This window comes from Heterodontus francisci, chromosome 22 (genome assembly GCF_036365525.1).
Source record: "Heterodontus francisci isolate sHetFra1 chromosome 22, sHetFra1.hap1, whole genome shotgun sequence".
NCBI classification, from domain to species: Eukaryota; Metazoa; Chordata; class Chondrichthyes; order Heterodontiformes; family Heterodontidae; genus Heterodontus; species Heterodontus francisci.
Window position 1 is genome coordinate 50,142,885 of NC_090392.1, and position 20,318 is coordinate 50,163,202.

The 20,318-nt window shown below is 45.5% G+C and overlaps 1 protein-coding gene across 4 annotated transcripts in view; it reads right to left on the bottom strand.

The window, feature by feature from the left end:
• stt3a (STT3 oligosaccharyltransferase complex catalytic subunit A) overlaps positions 1–15,267 on the bottom strand; it is a 75,201-nt gene extending 59,934 nt beyond the window's left edge. The window contains exons 1-3 of one of the 4 annotated variants that reach the window (XM_068053819.1): positions 15,172–15,216; positions 14,071–14,266; positions 7,977–8,100 (exon numbers count right to left, since the gene is read on the bottom strand). In XM_068053819.1, the coding sequence (XP_067909920.1) occupies positions 7,977–8,064 (88 nt within the window). In that variant the 5' untranslated portion in view covers positions 8,065–8,100; positions 14,071–14,266; positions 15,172–15,216. Of the gene's footprint in view, positions 1–7,976; positions 8,101–8,188; positions 8,446–14,070; positions 14,267–15,103; positions 15,125–15,171 lie in introns of those variants that run through there. The other 3 variants (XM_068053821.1, XM_068053818.1, XM_068053822.1) reach the window with 3 other exon arrangements.
• Between the last annotated feature and the right edge of the window lie 5,051 nt (positions 15,268–20,318).

Genomic DNA, 20,318 nt, shown 5'->3' on the forward strand with positions numbered 1-20,318 from the left:
TGCTGACAAAATATTGGTAGAGATAATGGATGAAGTGAAAATTGATAGGCAAGATATACTGGGAAGGTCGACTATGCTTACAGTGGATATGTTGCATGATCTGGATGGCTTACATCTCAGTTTACTAAAGGAAGTGGGAGGGGAGAGAGGGGAAGGGCTTGCTATAAATCTTCCAATCTTCCCTAGATAGGGGTCAGGTGCCAGAGGATTGGAGAGCAGCAAATATGACACCCTTATTCAAGAAAGAGTCTAAGGACATTCATAATAACGACAGGCCAGTCAGTTTAACATCAGTGGTGGGTAAGGTTTTAGAAACAATAATCAGTGGAAAAAAAATCTACAGGCTCTTGGAGAGGTTTAAGTTAAATAAGGATAGCCAGCACAGATTTGTAAAAGACAGATCATGCTTGACTAATGTCACTATACTTTTTGTTGAAGTAGCAGAGAAGGTTGATGAAGGGGATGCAATGGATGTTGTTGAAATGGATTTTAAGGTGTTTGACGAAGTACCACATAAAAGGCTGGTTAACAAAATTGAGGCTCATGGAACAGGAGGGTCAATGCCAGCTTGGGTAAAAAATTGCAGACAGAAAATAGTGAGTCATGGTAAACGGTTGTTTATCAGACTGGAGGCTGGTCGACAGCGCCGTTTCCCAAGGGTCAGTGCTAGGACTACTGTTTTTTTGATGTATATGAATGACTTGGATATTGGAAGACAGAGCAAAATTTCAAAATTTGCCAATGATACCAAACTTGGAGGTGTGACAAACAGTGAGGATGATGCCTATCGACTGCAACAGGACATAGATAGGCTAGCAGAATGGACAAACAAGTGGTAGATGGAATTTAATACAGAGAAATGTGAGGTGATGCATTTTGGCAGAAGGGATAGGGAAAGGCAAATAGGCTTAATGGCACAGTTTTAAAGAATGTGAAGGGTCAGAGGGACCTGGGGGGGTTCATGTGCACAGATCAGGCTACAACTAGAGCATTGTGTCCATTTCTGGTCACCACACTTTAGGAAGGATGTGAAGGTCCTTGACAGGGTGCAGAGGAGATTTACCAGAATGGTTCCAGGGATGAGGGATTTTATCTACAAGGTTGGGCTGGAAAAGCTGGAGTTGTTCTCCTTGGAGCAAATGAAATTGAGGGGATATTTGATATAGGTGTACAAGATTATGACAGGTTTAGATAAGGTAGACAAAGTAAAGGTGTACCCATTAGCTGATTGTATAAGGAATAGGGGACACAGATTTAAAGCTTTGGGCAACAGATGCAGGGAGATGTGCGGAAGAACTTTTTAACACTGCAAGTGGTAATGACCTGGAACTCGCTGCCTATGAGGATGGTGGAAGTGGAGACAAATTGGATCTAAAAGCCTGGCCAGGTGGGGAAAAAGAACCCGACCGAACCACAGTGGACTTGAGCCCGACCCGGCCCGAGTCCCTCTGATTTTGCCCCGAGCCCGACCATCGCTTTACTTACCTTTGGACTCGGAACCTCCAGGAAGCTGCAGCGCATGCGGGATGATGTGATAGTGACGTCACTCGCTCACTGCGCAGACTCAGTTTCGTCCCAGACTCCCAGCTCAGTTAAGTTTTTTTAATTTCAATCCTTACCAGCAGAGCATTTACCGTGTGTGCCCGACCCGACCAGAGCCCGAAAGCCGGATCTGGAAGAGGGGCCCGACCCGACACGTCGTCGGGTCCCTTCAGGTTTGGGTCGGGTAGCAGGCCTTTAATTGGATCGGCACTTGATGGAAATAAACTTGCAGGGCTATGGTATAGAGCAGGGAATGGGACTGACCAGTTTGCTCTACAGCGAGGCAGCCTCCTTCTGTGCTGTAATGACTATCAAAACAAATGCATCCATGATCTCTGTAGCTTCCACTTTTAAAACCCTTGGATGCTGGCCATCAGATTCAGGATTCGTTGACTAATTTCTTTAGTACTCTTTCTTTACTATTAATATCCTTAAGTTCTTCATTTTCACTAGGCCCTTGGTTTGCCACTGTTTCTGGATTTTTTTTTTACATCTTTTACCATAGATAGATAGAAAATATTTGTTTAATGTCACTGGCATTTCCGTATTCCCTACTGTAATTCTTGAATCTCTGCCCTTAAGGGTCCCATGTTTACTTTTGCTAATCTCTTCCTTTTTTGCATACAAATAGAAGCTTTTAGAATCTGTTTTTGGATTCTTGCTATTTTATTCCTGTATTCTATTTTCTCTATCAATTTCCTGGTAATCCTTTGTTGAATCCTAAAATGCTGCCAATTCTCAGACTTTTTTGCAACATTATAAGCCTAGTCCTTTAATCTAACATTATCTTTAACTTTGCGCTAGTCATAGTTGGACATTATTCCCGTGGTGTTTTATTCCTTAAGGGAATGCATATTTGTTGCAAATTATGAATTAATTATTTAAATGCTTGGCATTACTTACCTACCATCATTTTTTATCTACCTAAGCCAACTGGCTCCTCATACCTATATAGCTTGCGTTGTTCAGATTTAAGACAGTTTTGGACTTAACTAAAATCGCTTTCAAACTCAAATAAAATTCTAGTGCCGAGAGGCACTTTTACTACAAGGATATTATTTATTTATTTATTTATTTAGAGATACAGCACTGAAACAGGCCCTTCGGCCCACCGAGTCTGTGCGGACCAACAACCACCCATTTATACTAACCGTACAGTAATCCCATATTCCCTATCACCTCCCTACATTAGGGGCAATTTACAATGGCCAATTTACCTATCACCTGCAAGTCTTTGGATGTGGGAGGAAACCGGAGCACCTGGCGAAAACCCACGCAGACACAGGGAGAACTTGCAAACTCTGCACAGGCAGTACCCAGAATTGAACCCAGGTCCCTGGAGCTGTGAGGTTGCGGTGCTAACCACTGCGCCACTGTGCCGCCCATTAATTATCCATTTCTCATTGCACCATACTAGATCTGAAATTGACTGCTCCCTAGTTGGTTCCTTGACAAACTGAACTGGAAAACTATTTGCATACATTCCTTTGAATGAGCCTGATTAAGTATCTCAGTTCTTCATACAGAACCAGACTACAGTGATGCCCACAAGATGCTTAAGTGAAGAGGAATGAGTGTATTTCATGCAAGTGTCCTTCTCAATATGCTGGAAACTCTTATCCCCAAGACCATTTAACCCACGTTCACTAACACAATATGAAACTTATACAGAACAGTTAATGAGAAATTAACAGAGGCATCAACAAATGTTCAACAAATACAACTTTTCAGCAACATAGGTCAGCCCAATAAAAGTAGTGCTATTTTTGGCACCAACTTACTCCTCACACATTTTACTATTTCCTTTACAGCTCACCACCACCTTCTCAAGGGAAATTAGGGATGGGCAATAAATGCTGGCCTGGCCAGTGACGCCCACATCCCGTGAATGAATAAAAAAAACAATTAGATCCTTCTACTCCAGTGCCAGCGGTGCAGCGAGGCTTCTACTTTGTACTTCAGAGAAAGAATGAACTTGTATTTACATAGTGTCTAACACAACCGCACGACGTCTCAAAGAATGATAATTTGCTTTTGTGTCGAATGCCAATTTTATTCGATGATTTGGAAGAACTGGCTGACTGGACGTGTTTTTACTCGCCTCAGTGGTAAACTGGATGATGCCAAGTCCTAGAAGAGGACAGGTGTGGGGAGGAAAAATAACTAAACATGGCAGACGGTGACCTTTTAAAGAAGGTTTCTGTGACAGTGCAAGAATAAGTTTTGAACTTTTTAAGCATCTTTAAGCAATTCTGTTTTAGCACATACTTACATGACTGCAGCACTGGTGTGAAGTGGTTTCACTTCGTGCTGATGCTGCAGTTTTTGTGCATGCATTTTGAATCTGGATATGGGCATCAATCTGAAACTGAAGCAAAGCAGAGGGAGAGCCCACAGGTAGGGAATCCCACTCCTTCCTCTTCTGGAATCAGGTAGCAGCTTAAACACCAATGTACAGGACTAGCTCAGAGTCAATGTAAAACTGGTTAACACTTTATACCAAAGCTAAACCTAAAGCGTAACTATACCTTTAGAAACTTGCAGGAAAATTATGGAAGCCTTTTCAGTAAAGCCAGACATGATTACACTGAACAATAAAAGATCCCAATGCAAAAAATTCAGGACCATTGGTAAAGGGCCAGGCCCATAGTTTTTTTTGAAAACTTGTTCCTGGGATGTGGGCTTGGCTGGCTAGGCCAGCAGTTTTAGCCCATCCCTAATTGCCCTTGAGAAGATGGTGGCGAGCTGCCTCCTTGAACCGCTGCAGTCCACGTGAGGTAGGTACACCTACAGTGCTGTTAGGAAGGGAGTTTCAGCATTTTGACCCAGCAACAGTGAAGGAATGGCAATATAGTTCCAAGTCAGGATGGCATGTGGCTTGGAGAGGAACTTGCAGGTGTCGGTGTTCCCATAGTGAAAGCCGACCACGTGGTGGTGTAGTGGTATTATCGATGGATTAGTAACCCAGAGACCCAGGGTATTGATCTGGAGACGTGGGTTCGAATCCCACCACAGCAGAAGGTGGAATTTGAATTTAATTAATAAATCTGGAATTAAAAGCTAGTCTAATGATGGCCATGAAACCATTGTCGATTGTTGTAAAAACCCATCTGGTTCACTAATGTCCTTTTGGGAAGGAAATCTGCTGTCCTTACCTGGTCTACGTGACTCCAGACCCACAGCAATGTGGTTAACTCTTACATGCCCTCTGAAATGGCCTAGCAAGCCACTCAGTTGTACCTAACCGCTACGAAGTCAATAAAAAGGAATGAAACCAGACAGACCACCTGGCATCAACCGAGGCACCGGAAATGAAACGGCAAATCCAGCCCTGTCGATCCTGCAAAGTCCTCCTTACTAACATCTGGGGGCTTGTGCCAAAGTTGGGAGAGCTGTCCCACAGACTAGTCAAGCAACAGCCTGACATAGTCAAACTCACGGAATCATACCTTACAGACAATGTCCCAGACACTGCAATCACTATACTTGGGTATGTCCTGTCCCACCGGCAGGGCAGACCCAGCAGAGGTGGTGGGACAGTGGTCTACAGTAGGGACGGAGTTGCCCTGGGAGTCCTCAACATCGACTCTGGACCCCATGAAGTCTCATGGCATCAGGTCAAACATGGGCAAGGTAACCTCCTGCTGATTACCACCTACTGCCCTCCCTCAGCTGATGAGTCAGTACTCCTCTATGTTGAACACCACTTGGAGGAAGCATTAAGGGTGGCAAAGGCACAAAATGTACTCTGGGTGGGGGAACTTCAATGTCCATCTCCAAGAGTGGCTCGGTAGCACCACAACTGATCGAGCTGGCCAAGTACTAAAGGGCATAGCTGCTAGACTGGGTCTGCGGCAGGTGGTGGGGGAACCAACACGAGGGAAAAACATACTCGATCTTGTCCTCACCAATCTGCCTGCCGCAGATGCTTCTGTCCATGACTGTATTGGAAGGAGTGACCACCGTACAGTCCTTCTGGAGACGAAGTCCCACCTTCACATTGAGGATACCGTCCATCGTGCTGTGTGGCACTATCCCCGTGCTAAATGGGATAGATTTCGAACAGATCTAGCAATGCAAAACTGGGCATCCATGAGGCGCTGTGGGCCATCAGCAGCAGCAGAATTGTACTCAACCACAATCTGTAACCTCATGGCCCGGCATATCCCCCACTCTACCATTACCATCAAGCCAGGAGACCAACCCTGGTTCAATGAAGAGTGCAGGAGGGCATGCCAGGAGCAGCACCAGGCATACCTCAAAATGAGGTGCCAACCTGGTGAAGCTACAACCCAAGACTACTTGTATGCCAAACTGCATAAGCAGCATGCAATAGACAGAGCTAAGCGATCCCATAACCAACTGATCAGATCTAAGCTCTGCAATCCTGCCACATCCAGTCGTGAATGGTGGTAGACAATTAAACAACTAACTGGAGGAGGCGGCTCCACAAATATCCCCATCCTCAATGATGGGGAAGCCCAGCTCATCAGCACGAAAGATAAAGCTGAAGCATTTGCAACAATCTTCAGCCAGAAGTGCCGAGTTGATGATCCATCTCGGACCCCTCCTGAAGTCCCCAGCATTACAGATGCCAGACTTCAGCCAATTCGATTCACTCCGTGTGATATCAAGAAACTACTGAAGACACTGGATACTGCAAAGGCTATGGGTCCTGACAATATTCCGGCAATAGCACTGAAAACCTGTGCTCCAGAGCTTGCCACACCCCTAGCCAAGCTGTTCCAGTATAGCTACAACACTGGCATTTACCCGGCAATGTGGAAAATTGCCCAGGTATCTCCTGTGTACAAAAAGCAGGACAAGTCCAACCTGGCCAATTACCGCCCGATCAGGCTACTCTCAATCATCAGTAAAGTGATGGAAGGGGTCATCAACAGTGCCATCAAGCAGCACTTGCTCAGCAATAAACTGCTCAGTGATGCTCAGTTTGGGTTCTGCCAGGGCCACTCAGCTCCTGACCTCATTAAAGCCTTGGTTCAAACATGGTCAAAAGAGCTTAACTCAAGAGGTGAAGTGAGAGTGACTGCCCTTGACATCAAGTCAGCACTTGACCGAGTATGGCATCAAGGAGGGCTAGCAAAACTGGAGTCAATGGGAATCAGGGGGAAAACTCTCTGCTGGTTGGAGTCATACCTAGCGCAAGGAAGATGGCTGTGGTTGTTGTAGGTCAATCATCTCAGCTCCAGGACATCACTGTAGGAGTTCCTCAGGTGTCCTAGGCCCAACCATCTTCAGCTGCTTCATCAATGACCTTCCTTCAATCATAAGGTCAGAAGTGGGGATGTTCGCTAATGGTTGCACAATGTTCAGCACCAGTAGCGATTCCTCAGATACTGAAGCAGACCGTATCGAAATACAGCAAGACCTGGACAATATCCAGGCTTGGGCTGATATGTGGCAAGTAACAATTGCACCACACAAGTGCCAGGCAATGATCATCTCCAACGAGAGAGAGTCTAACCATCTCTCCTTGACATTCAATGGCATTACCATCGCTGAATCGCCACGATCAACATCCTAGGGGCTACCATTGACCAGAAATTGAACTGTAGCCATATAAATAAAGTGGCTACAAGAGCAAGTCAGAGGCTAGGAATCCTGCAGCGATTAACTAACTTCCTGACTCCCCAAAGCCTGTCCACTATCTACAAGGCACAAGTCAGGAGTGTGATGGAATACTCTCCACTTGCCTGAATGGGTGCAGCTCCAACAACACTCAAGAAGCTCGACACCATCCAGAACAAAGCAGCCCACTTGATTGGCACCCCATCCACAAACATTCACTCCCTCCACCACCGACGCACAGTGGCAGCAGTGTGTACCATCTACAAGATGCACTGCAGCAACGCACCAAGGCCCCTTAGACAGCACCTTCCAAACCCGTGACCTCTACCAACTCGAAGGACAAGAGCAGCAGACGCATGGGAACATCACCACCTGCAAGTGCCCGTCCAAGTCACACACCATCCTGACTCGGAACTATATCGCCGTTCTTTCACTGTTGCTGGGTCAAAATCCTGGAACTCCCTTCCTAACAGCACTGTGGATGTACCTACCTCACATCGACTGCAGCGGTTCAAGAAGGCAGCTCACCACCACCTTCTCAAGGGCAATTAGGGATGGGCAATAAATGCTGGCATAGCCAGTGATGCCCACATCCCATGAATGAATAAAAAAAAACAATAGAGAAAGGAGAAAAATCAGGAAGTAGTGATTCGGTGGAAACAAACTTGGGTTTTAAAAGAAGTAAAGGGAGGGAAACAGCTTGTACAATTTCTTGGTCTGAGGAATGAATGAGACAGTAGGAGACACCGTGATGGGGTTTGATGCTGGACTGTAGGAGTATGAGCTGCCTAACAGCCATGCTTTTATCCGTATGATGTATAAGCAATGACGCATTAGTAACTTACAGAGCACAGCTGCCATGGACAGAATGAGCAGCTTCAGCAGCGTGTCCTGCTTCTCATACGACAACCGCAGGAACCCCAGCTTCGTCATCTTTGGCCTGGTGTTAGCAGCTGACAAATCATTAACCTGAAAAACAGAATATAAAAACTGTAATACCTAGATAAGCACCAGGTTTATTCTAGGATAGCAAGAAATACACTATGATCACAATTACCTCAAGGAGTAGATGGATAAAATATTTTCTATGTGGATCTTAAGTTTAGATTAATCCCCCAAGTTGATCAAACTAAAGGATACTGGAGAGTCAAATACATTTGCACTTTGAGAACCCTGGAATATCCAGCACTCCCATGAAGCAGGCCAGAGTCTCCATTCTTCTCCAACATTCCTTAACCCCAGCCTTAGAGCAGCCAGTTCTACTGTAGCACAGAGATTTCCATTTCCCAGTCTGATCACCCTGTGTCCTCTGAACTGAAATAAAAACAAGAAATGCTGAAAATACTCAGTAGGTCTGGCAGCATCTGTGGAGAGAGAAGCAGAGTTAACATTTCAGGTCAGTGACCCTTCATCAGAACTGAAATATTAGAAATGTAAAAGGTTTTAAGCAAGTAAAGCAGGAGTAGGGCAAGAAATAACAAAAGAGGTGTTGATAGGACAAGGTCACAGAACAGCTGACCAGGTCATGGAACAAAGGCAAACGGAATGTTAATGGTGTGGTGAAAGACAAAACACTAGTATAGAGAGGGTGTCAATTAACTGTAAAATGAGTTCTGAAGAAGGGTCACTGACCTGAAACGTTAACTCTGCTTCTCTCTCCACAGATGCTGCCAGACCTGCTGAGTATTTCCAGCATTTCTTGTTTTTATTTCAGATTTCCAGCATCTGCAGTATTTTGCTTTATATTATTTACTATGTAAAATGAACAGCCCTAGCTCCAAGCACAAACATTGAACAAAAACAGTTCCTCTGAACTGAGACTGCTAACTTGTGAATTACACACGGTTTTGGGCTGCGAGCTCATATCTATGACGAAACACTTGGCGACTGTACAAATCCATTTCATACAGGAGCCCTAAAGAAAGGAGACTTTAATTGCATCACCTGGATAAGAGTTAGGCCTGGCTCCCAGTGATGGAAAGACTGTACTCTATTTCATCAATTTAATTCAAAATGTAGATGATGCAGAAAACCAGAAAAGGTTTGTCTATCACCTGAGTACCAGGAATTACTCACATGAATCCCTAGACTCATATCCAAGTTTGCCAGTGTTGATGCCAACAGGCCATGCTGTGATTTTCACAAGTGAGGACTGAGCAGCTGCACTGATGGACAGCAGGTCTCAGAGCTTAAAAACTCAAGAAACCCAAGGAAACTTTAACAGTTTCCTTTTTAGAGAATTATATTTTGTATTTGGAGTGTAAATTAGCTCAGGGTGGAGTTGATGCGTTACTGTACAAGATGCTGCTTACATAGTTAACCAGTGCTGTGAGCTAGCATCAGCTTACCTGCATTACATATTTCACTTTCTACCGAGCCCTGCAAAGACTAAAAATACCCAAGGTGACAAGCAGCCTCTGCCAATGCCATGCAGCTATGCGTGCCATGTAGACGAACTCCTCAAAGCCCGCCCACCATCTACAAGGCTCAAGTCAGGAGTGTGATGGAATAACTCTCCACTTGCCAGAATGAGTGCAGCTCCAACAACACTCAAGAAGCTCAACACCATCCAGGACAAAGCAGCCTGCTTGATCAGCACTCCATCCATCACATTCACTTCCTCCACCACTAGCGGCTGCAGTGTACACCATCTACAGGATACATTACAGCAATTTGTCAAGCCTCCTTCAACAGCACCTTCCAAACCTATAAACTCTACCACTTAGAGACAAGGGCCGCAGACGCATAGGAACACCAGTACCTGCAAGTTCCCCTCCAAGTTGCACAACATCTGACTTGGAAATATATCGCTGTTCCTGCTCTGTCGCTGGGTCCAACACCTGGAATTCCCTAACAGCACTGTGGGCATGCCTACACCAGATGGACTACAGCGGTTAAAGAGAACAGCTCACCACCACCTTCTCAAGAGCAATTAGGTATGGGCAATAAATGCTGGCCTTGTCAGTGACACCCACATCCCAGGAATGAATAAAAAGAAAAAAATTTAGCACGCTCCAGTGAATGCACCTTTTATCCAGTGCTTGAACTTAACTAGGCTGACTAGTGTAATAAAAAAAAAATGCTGGATATACTCAGCTGGTGAGGCAGTGGAGAAAGAAACAGTTAACGTTTCAGGTGGAAGATCTTTCATCAGAAATTCCTGAAATACGGTTATTTAAAAAATATCAAACATTGCAAAACAGAAAGTGAAACTATCCAACATATTCCTATAACATGTAACATACAACACAGAAGTCCTCGAGGCGGCCAACATCCCCAGCTTATACACACTACTGAGTCAGCGGCGCTTGAGATGGCTTGGCCATGTGAGCCGCATGGAAGATGGCAGGATCCCCAAAGACACATTGTACAGCGAACTCGCCACTGGTATCAGACCCACCGGCCGTCCATGTCTCCGCTTTAAAGACGTCTGCAAACGCGACATGAAGTCCTGTGATGTTGATCACAAGTCGTGGGAGTCAGTTGCCAGTGTTCGCCAGAGCTGGCGGACAGCCATAAAGGCGGGGGCTAAAGTGTGGCGAGTCGAAGAGACTTAGCAGTTGGCAGGAAAAAAGACAGAGGCGCAAGGGAAGAGCCAACTGTGTAACAGCCCCGACTATCAAATTTTTCTGCAGCACCTGTGGAAGAGCCTGTCACTCTAGAATTGGCCTTTATAGCCACTCCAGGCACTGCTCCACACACCACTGACCACCTCCAGGTGCTTACCCATTGTCTCTCGAGATAAGGAGGCCAAAGACAACTAAATATCCTTTTAAAAAAATCCAGTCATGGATGAGCATGTCACTGGCCAGGCAAGCATTTATTGCTGATCGCTGACTGCCCTCGAGAAGGTGCTGAACTGTTATGGACTAATATTCCTAGAAAAAGGAAGAGTTCTGATCAGGATTTTTTTTCTAACTAATAATTCTGGAACTTGTAATGAAGATAAAGCCCAAAGCTCCAATTCCCACAATTGTTGTCACGACAGAATTTTTAAAATAATTCACCCTCCTGAACGGTAATGTTGACTGACTGCACTGGGAAAAGAGCACCTAAATGTGACAGAGAATGCCTTTACCCCCCAAACCCCTCACCACCCCATTCTCTGTTCAGTGCCCAATAATTAGGAAAAGACTTGCATTGACAAAACACCTTTGACCACCGATCCATCAGGCAGTGGTCGGCACGGGATGTCCTCAAGGCCCTACGGGAAAAGGAGACGGTGGATCCTGTCGGATGGTTCCCCAAGCAGACCGCCAAAGTCATTTGGCGGAATGCCTCATCACCAGAACTTTCAAACAAGCACCACTATGTAGCTTGGCTGGTGGTAAGAGCCCTCCCCGTCAGATCCTTCCTGCACGCCCAAAGTCTCGCCCCCTCCGCGCAATGCCCCCGCGGTGGCTGTGGTGGGGAAGAGATGGTTGCCCACCTCCTCTTGGAATGTGTCTTTGCAATGGGCGGCACAGTGGCGCAGTGGTTAGCACCGCAGCCTCACAGCTCCAGCGACCCGGGTTCAATTCTGGGTACTGCCTGTGTGGAGTTTGCAAGTTCTCCCTGTGTCTGCATGGGTTTTCTCCGGGTGCTCCGGTTTCCTCCCACAGCCAAAAGACTTGCAGGTTGGTAGGTAAATTGGCCATTATAAATTGCCCCTAGTATAGGTAGGTGGTAGGGAAAATATAGGGACAGGTGGGGATGTGGTAGGAATATGGGATTAGTGTAGGATTAGTATAAATGGGTGGTTGATGGTCGGCACAGACTCGGTGGGCCGAAGGGCCTGTTTCAGTGCTGTATCTCTAAATTAAACTAAACTAAAGCAGGTGTGGAAAGAGATGCAGTGGTTTTTGTCGAGGTTCATCCCAAGCAGCTCTGTAACACAGGAGTCTGTGCTCTACGGGCTGTTCCCAGGGACGCACACCGAGACAAACATCAACTGCTGCTGGAGGACTATCAATTCGGTGAAAGACACTCTTTGGTCTTCCCGAAACTTGCTGGTCTTCCAGCGCAAAGAGTTGTCCACGACCGAATGTTGCAGACTGGCACATCCCAAGGTCCAGGACTACGTGCTGAGGGACGCACTAAAGCTTGGGGCAGCCGCAGCAAAGGTTCAATGGGGAAAGACCACAGTGTAAGGTCCCCCCACCAAGCTGAACGGAGGGGCTGGATCCATGGGAAACCCCTCAAACTGTATCGGAAAAATTTTCATTTGCTGTAAAATGTAAAAATGTTAATGGCATGACAAATGAAATGGAAGGGTTGTGAGGCAACTCATGATTGTACTGAAGGAAACTGATCACCTTTGCACTGTTTGTATTGTTTGACTTGATGCTGTTTTAAACTGTTTGGGAATGTCTTTTTTTTTTAAACAGATTTTTATGAATAAAGTATATTTTGGAAATAATTTTTAAAAAAAATTTACATAGCATTTCTTGTGACCTCAGAAAATCGCAAAGCGCTTTACAGCCAATGAAGTACTTTGTCACTGCTGTATTGTAAGAAGTACAGTCAACTTTTTAGAATTAGAATATTACAGCGCAGTACAGGCCCTTCGGCCCTCGATGTTGCGCCGACCTGTGAAACCATCTGACCTACACTATTCCATTTTCATCCATATGTCTATCCAATGACCACTTAAATGCCCTTAAAGTTGGCGAGTCTACTACTGCTGCAGGCAGGGCGTTCCACGCCCCTACTACTCTCTGAGTAAAGAAACTACCTCTAACATCTGTCCTATATCTATCACCCCTCAACTTAAAGCTATGTCCCCTCGTGTTTGCCATCACCATCCGAGGAAAAAGACTCACTATCCACCCTATCTAACCCTCTGATTATCTTATATGTCTCCATTAAGTCACCTCTCCTCCTCCTTCTCTCCAACGAAAACAACCTCAAGTCCCTCAGCCTTTCCTCGTAAGACCTTCCCTCCATACCAGGCAACATCCTAGTAAATCTCCTCTGCACCCTTTCCAAAGCTTCCACATCTTTCCTATAATGCGGTGACCAGAACTGCACGCAATACTCCAGGTGTGGTCTCACCAGAGTTTTGTACAGCTGCAGCATGACCTCGTGGCTCCGAAACTCGATCCCCCTACTAATAAAAGCTAACACACCATATGCCTTCTTAACAGCCCTATTAACCTGGGCAGCAACCTTCAGGGATTTATGTACCTGGACACCAAGATCTCTCTGCTCATCTACACTACCAAGAATCTTCCCATTAGCCCAGTACTCTGCATTCCTGTTACTCCTTCCAAAGTGAATCACCTCACACTTTTCCGCATTAAACTCCATTTGCCATCTCTCAGCCCAGCTCTGCAGCCTATCTATGTCCCTCTGTACCCTACAACATCCTTCGGCACTATCCACAACTCCACCGACCTTAGTGTCATCCGCAAATTTACTAACCCACCCTTCTACACCCTCTTCCAGGTCATTTATAAAAATGACAAACAGCAGTGGCCCCAAAACAGATCCTTGCGGTACACCACTAGTAACTAAACTCCAGGATGAACATTTGCCATCAACCACCACCCTCTGTCTTCTTTCAGCTAGCCAATTTCTGATCCAAAGCTCTAAAATCACCTTCAACCCCATACTTGTACACTGCAAGCTCGCACAAACAGCAAGGAAATGTTGGTTGAGTGATAAATATTGGTCAGGAACTGGCAGAATTTCCATGCTCTTCTTTGAACAGAGCCACAGGATCTTTTAAGTCTACCGGATATGGCAAAAAGTCTTGATTTACATCTCATCTAAAAGACAGCATCTTCAACAGTGTAGCTCTCCCACTGCACTGCAGTGGAATGTCCACCCAGATTATGTGCTCAAGTCTCTGCAGAGTGGGACTTGAACCTGTACGTTTCTGACTCAGAGGTGAGTGTGCTACCAACTGAGCCTTGAAAGTTATATTTCACTATGTAAAAAAGTTATAGGATAACTTACTGTGCTGTACAGCCAAACAACTTTCCAAACTTTAAATGGAGGAGTAAAATTCCTCCAACATCGCACTGGAAAAGCAAGAGGTCAGACAGGTGGACAGAGCAGGAAAATTCCAGGTTTGATCTCTCTTGTGTGTCATGAACTGATCATAACCGGAATAGCAGTTGGGAGTCCAGCAATTGATCTCACTGCACCTGAGCTGGGGAGAAGTGGGAAGAAAAAGGGCTTTTTTAAAATAAGGATCCAGAGAACCTTACCTGGAGTCTAAATGGGTGTAAATGGCAAGAGGGGATAATTAATTCTGGCTCTGACATGCCTCTAGTTGAGTAACTTGCCAAGCCTTTACTGTCTGGCATCAGACAAGTAGAGTGGTCACTTGGACAATGTAACATGGGGTAAACCCAAAGAATTGTACCCCAGCATAGCAGCAAGCACAGCAAGGCTGGAGAAGGAAAAGTACATTTTTATTTCACTTGCAAATTTTTTGAAAATAAAATCAAGTCATCAAATGTGAAAGAGAATCAGTGAAATGGTAGCAGTTGCTAATTCACACTGTAAAACATATTGGAATTGTCCAATTAACTGGGATTTTGTAGAACTTCCTGCATGAAAATGCAATCAGGATTTGCAAAATTTTCTTTTTAAATTGAGCAACCCAGAAAAGAGGGCCAAGTGCAGGGCTGAAGAGGACAGAAGACAAGGTAAAGCAATTAATGTCAGACATAAGAAATAGGAGAAATAGACCATACGGCCCCTCCACTGATCTTCTGCCTCAACTCCGCTTTCCTGGTCATATCCCTTGATTCCATGAGAAATCAAAACTCTGTCTATTTCAGCCTTAACGTACAAAGTTTGGGTTTTAAAAGCTTTAGCACAACAAAAGTCTGAGGGAAGGAGTTCCACAGTTTTGACGTCCTGGAGAGGGGGCACAAGGAATGGGGGGGGGGGGGGGGGGAGGGGAGGCAAGGGGGTGGGGTAAGATAAAGAGAACAGAGTGAGCATGGCGCTTTCGCCGAGGAGCGGGATCCCCACTCACCCTGACCCCGGACAGTATCTCTCAGCGTCGGGCCCGAACCCGGGCCCAGGTGCCGCTCCCTACTTTACCTGATCAACGCCACGCTCAGTCTGTCCAAACTCCGGCTCCGACCGCACGCCGGCGAAACCTATCCTGATAGCGGAAGCATCCACCGCCGAGCCACTGGCAGCTCGCGGTCCCGACGCTCCACCATCTGATTGGACAATGGAGCTGTCAGTCTGCAATGCCCCTTTCCAGTATCAAGCTAGATTGAGCGCACAAAGAGGACGTGTCATTCGCGCTGGGGGGGGGGGGGGGGGGCGTGCATCATCCGGCATCGAGGAGTATCAGGAGAACAAGAGGTTCCCTCAACAGCTAAAGCTGATGGGACACAGGATGGTCAAACAGAGCATCTGTCAATCAAACAGCCTCAGGTACAACAAAGGAGCGAATCCAGACTTTAAAATTATGAAAAAATGTAAACTTGGACGATCTGAAACTTTTTTGCAGCTAAAATGTTACTCCTCTGCAGCAGCAAACACTTTGCCCAGAAATGTATGACCTTGGCATTTGTCTCTCCCACGCTTGTAACTTGCTCTCCTTGTCAAGAAAACTGTGGTCACGGGACAAGATATTGCATCTCTGCCCCTGATCACATTAAATAACAACCAGCACTGGAAGTGGTTAGCAAATTCTGCCACTTTGAGTCCACGGTGACAGACAATCTGTCCCTTGATGCAGAGCTAGACACACGCATAGGGAAAGTAGCTACCACCTTTGGTCGACTTGCAAAACACACATGGGATAACATCAAGCTGACCCTTAGGACCAAGCTGATGGTTTATAAGGCATGTGTTCTCAGCACTTTGCTGTATGGCTGTGAAACATGTGTGTTACAACTACTAGGAAAAGGTCAATAATTTTCATCTTCGTTGTCTGCAGCGCATCATGCGTACATCCTGGCAGGGTAAAATCACAAATGTGGCAGTCCGCTCAAAGGCAGAGCTCCCAAGTGTGTTGACAACAGTCAGAGGCGGCTTCGGTGAATTGGACACGTCCCCAGGATGAAAGATGGTCACATCCCCAGGGACCTTCTGTATGGTGAGGTAGCCGGGGCCAGGCAACCAGTGGGAACCCAAAGCTCTGCTTCAAGGTTGCTTGCAACAGTGACATGAAGGCCCTAAATGTCGACTATCGCACTTGGGAGTCAATAGCTTGGGAACGAGGGAAATGGCGACACACCTGTGGACTGGTGTGCACTACCACGAGGACCAGTTGCTACAGCAACATGGCAACATGTGACAATGTCAAAAACAACAATTCATAGTGTTACTTGGCGGCTTCACATGCAGCACTTGTGGCAAAACCTGCCTCTCAATTGGCCTTCACAGCCATCAACAACGGTGCACCAAGAGAAGACACCCCACCGAAATGGATTGTTTGATGTTTGTCCATCATCTTTTGTAGATGGAAGGATGCCAACCAACCATTGGCGCATTGGGGTTACCAATGCAGGACATATTCCTAGAGGTTTTGACACGTGACCTCCCACCCCGTCAGTCAACAGGCTTTTCCCAATCTCTATTTTTTATAACTAACAAACAAAAGTGTTCAAAGAAAATGAAAAAAAAAAATTCAATTTAGTTTTAATGCCGGTTTGATTTTTCTCCAGGGTTGTTCACGTGGCCTTGCTACTATCCCCTTATTTCCCTTTTCTACTGCCTGCTTGGTATCTGCTCTTTCTACCACACTTTGACATGTCTCCCCTTGCATGAACAGAGATGTAGAAATGTTAAGTTGAGAATTCTGAGAGACAGGATTTATGAGTATTTGGAAAAGCATAGTTTGATGAGAGATAGTCAGCATGGCTTTGTGAGGGGCAGGTCATGCCTCACAAGCCTTATTGAATTCTTTGAGGATGTGACAAAACACATTGAAGAAGGAAGAACAGTGGATGTGGTGTATATGGATTTTCGCAAGGCGTTTGATAAGGTTCCCCATGGTAGGCTCATTCAGAAAGTAAGGAGGCATGGGATACAGGGAAATTTGGCTGGCTGGATACAGAATTGGCTGGCCCATAGAAGACAGAGGGTGGTAGTAGATGGAAATTATTCAGCCTGGAGCTCGGTGACCAGTGGTGTTCCGCAGGGATCTGTTCTGGGACCTCTGCTCTTTGTGATTTTTATAAATGACTTGGATGAGGAAGTGGAAGGCTGGGTTAGTAAGTTTGCTGATGACACAAAGGTTGCTGGAGTTGTGGATAGTGTGGAGGGCTGTTGTAGGTTGCAACGGGACATTGACAGGATGCAGAGCTGGGCTGAGAAGTGGCAGATGGAGTTCAACCTGGAAAAGTGTGAAGTGATTCATTTTGGAAGGTCAAATTTGAATGCAGAATACAGGCTTAAAGACAGGATTCTTGGCAGTGTGGAGGAACAGAGGGATCTTCAGGTCCACGTCCATAGATCCCTCAAAGTTGCCACCCAAGTTGATAGGGTTGTTAAGAAGGCGTATGGGGTGTTGGCTTTCATTAACAAGGGGATTGAGTTTAAGAGCCGCGAGGTTATGCTGCAGCTCTATAAAGCCCTGGTTAGACCACACTTGGAATATTGTGTTCAGTTCTGGTCGCCTCATTATAGGAAGGATGTGGAAGCCTTAGAGCGGGTGCAGAGGAGATTTACCAGGATGCTGCCTGGACTGGAGGGCATGTCTTATGAAGAAAGGTTGAGGGAGCTAGGGCTTTTCTCATTGGAGCGAAGAAGGATGAGAGGTAACTTGATAGAGGTGTACAAGATGATGAGAGGCATAGAGTGGATAGCCAGAGACTTTTTCCCATGGCGGAAAGGGCTATCACCAGGGGGCATAATTTTAAGGTGATTGGAGGAAGGTTTAGGGGAGATGTCAGAGGTAGGTTCTTTACACAGAGAATGGTGGGTGCGTGGAATGCACTGCCAGTGGTGGTATCTGCCAGAAGCAGATACATTAGGGACATTTAAGCGACTCTTGGATAGGTACATGGATGATAGTAGAATGAAGGGTATGTAGGTAGTTTGATCTTAGAGTAGGTTAAAGGGTCGGCACAACATTGTGGGCCGAAGGGCCTGTACTGTGCTGTACTGTTCTATGTTCTAATTGTAAGCTCTCTGATGCGGTGTACTTTTGCATTAAATTAAAGGTGTAAACCTTGTATAAAGAAATGAGGAGGGGCACAGAGAGGAACATAATCCACATCAAAACAAACATAATCCCTTTTTCACCACTCATCGTTGTTTTGCCCCAGTGGTTGCCCCCATGCATGTAGCAGCCAAGTTTCATCACAGGCAGATGGTAGAAAGTTAATTCCTCTAAATGGCAAGATAAATGCAGACCTTTTAACCTGAGGAACACTTCATTGAAGTGAAGACTCAACCATGTGTTGAATGGGCCAGGTATAGCCAAATTGGCTGTGGATTGAGAGGCTGCTTTGGACAGTTGCAAACTCTTAAGTTATGCTGTCCTAAGGTAAATATATCAGTAAACTAATCATTGACATAAGTTAATGTGCAACAAAAATTAAACTAATTGTTAATAAATGAGGGGAAGGTAGAAGGGCTGTCAATGCCTGAGATGGAAGGTACAGAGACGATCAAATACTTCATGAAGGACAATGGCCTCTGTGGGGTTAGGACTGTGGAAATGGGAGCTGAATGTCTGAATTGAGTCTGGTATCCTTATAGTTATTGGCTTTGATGTCCCCTCGGATACTGCATACTTGCTTGATAATTTGAGATTATTTTGTTTGTTCCATAAGACTTCAAAGAAACTGTGATTGAATTCACAAAACTTTGCAATAGGCAAGTCTGATATACATATAATCCTCTGCCATTTCCGCCACGTCCAGCGTGATGCCACTACCAAACGCATCTTCCCCTCCCCAGTCAGCATTCCGAAGGGATGGTTCCCTCCCTGACACCCTGGTCCACTCCTCCGTTACCCTCACCACCTTGTCCCCTTCCCACAATACCTTCCCCTGCAATCACAGGACGTGTAATACCTGCCCATTTATCTCCTCTCTCTTCACTATCCAAGGCCCCAAACACTCCTTTCAGGTGAAGCTGTGATTTACTTGTACTTCTTTCAATTAATATACTGTATTCGCTGTTCACAATGTGGTCTCCTCTACATTGGGGAGACCAAACACATATTAGGCGACCGCATTGCAGAACACCTCCACTCAGTCTGAAAGCATGATCCCGAGCTTCCGGTTGTTGGCCCTTTCAACGCCACTCCCCCCCCCCCCCCCACCCCCCACTGCTCATACTCACATCTCTGTCCTGGGATTGCTGCAGTGTTCCAGTGAACAACAACGCATGCTCGAGGAACAGCATCTCATTTACCGATTAGGCACGCTACAGCCTGCCGGATTGAACATTGAGTTCAATAATTTCAGAGCATGATGGGCCCCCCTTTTTCTTTTTAGTTATTTTTTCTTTTTTATTTGTTTATTTTATTTTAGTTTGTTTAGTTTATTTCTACTGTGCCTACCCACTGTTTTTTTCATATTTGTGCTAGTTCATTTTTCTGTCAATTAACACCCTCTCTGCACGAATGCTTTGTCTTTCACCACACCATAGACATGCTGTTTGCCTTTGCTCCATGACCTTCTGGTCAGTTATTCTCTGTGACCTTGTCCTATCAATACCTCTTTGATTATCTCTTGCCCACCCCCACTTTACTTGCTTTAAACTTATTACATTTCTAATATTTGCCAGTTCTGATGAAGGGTCACTGACCTGAAACATTAACTCTGCTTCTCTCTCCACAGATGCTGCCAGACCTGCTGGGTATTTCCAGCATTTCTTGTTTTTATTTCTGATGTACATATAAATTTATTAACAACTAATTTTCTATTACAAATTAGTCTTCAATGGACAATACATGTAATTAAAGTAGGTGTTGTTTCTTTATTGACATTTAAATAAAAAGATTGTTTATCAAGAATGTACCATTTTAGTCAAAAGGTTGACAAGGATCTCAACGTGCTTTCCAAAGTGATTTAAATCCAAATCACAGAATTGTTATAGCACAGAAGGAAGCCATTCAGCCCATCGTGTCTGCACCGGCTCTCCGAATGAGCAATTCACTTAGTGCCATTCGCCCCCCCCCCCCCCCCGTAACCCTGCACATTCTTCCTTTTCATATAACAGTCTAATTCCCCTTTTGAATGCTTCAATTGAACCTGCCTCCACCACACTCTCAG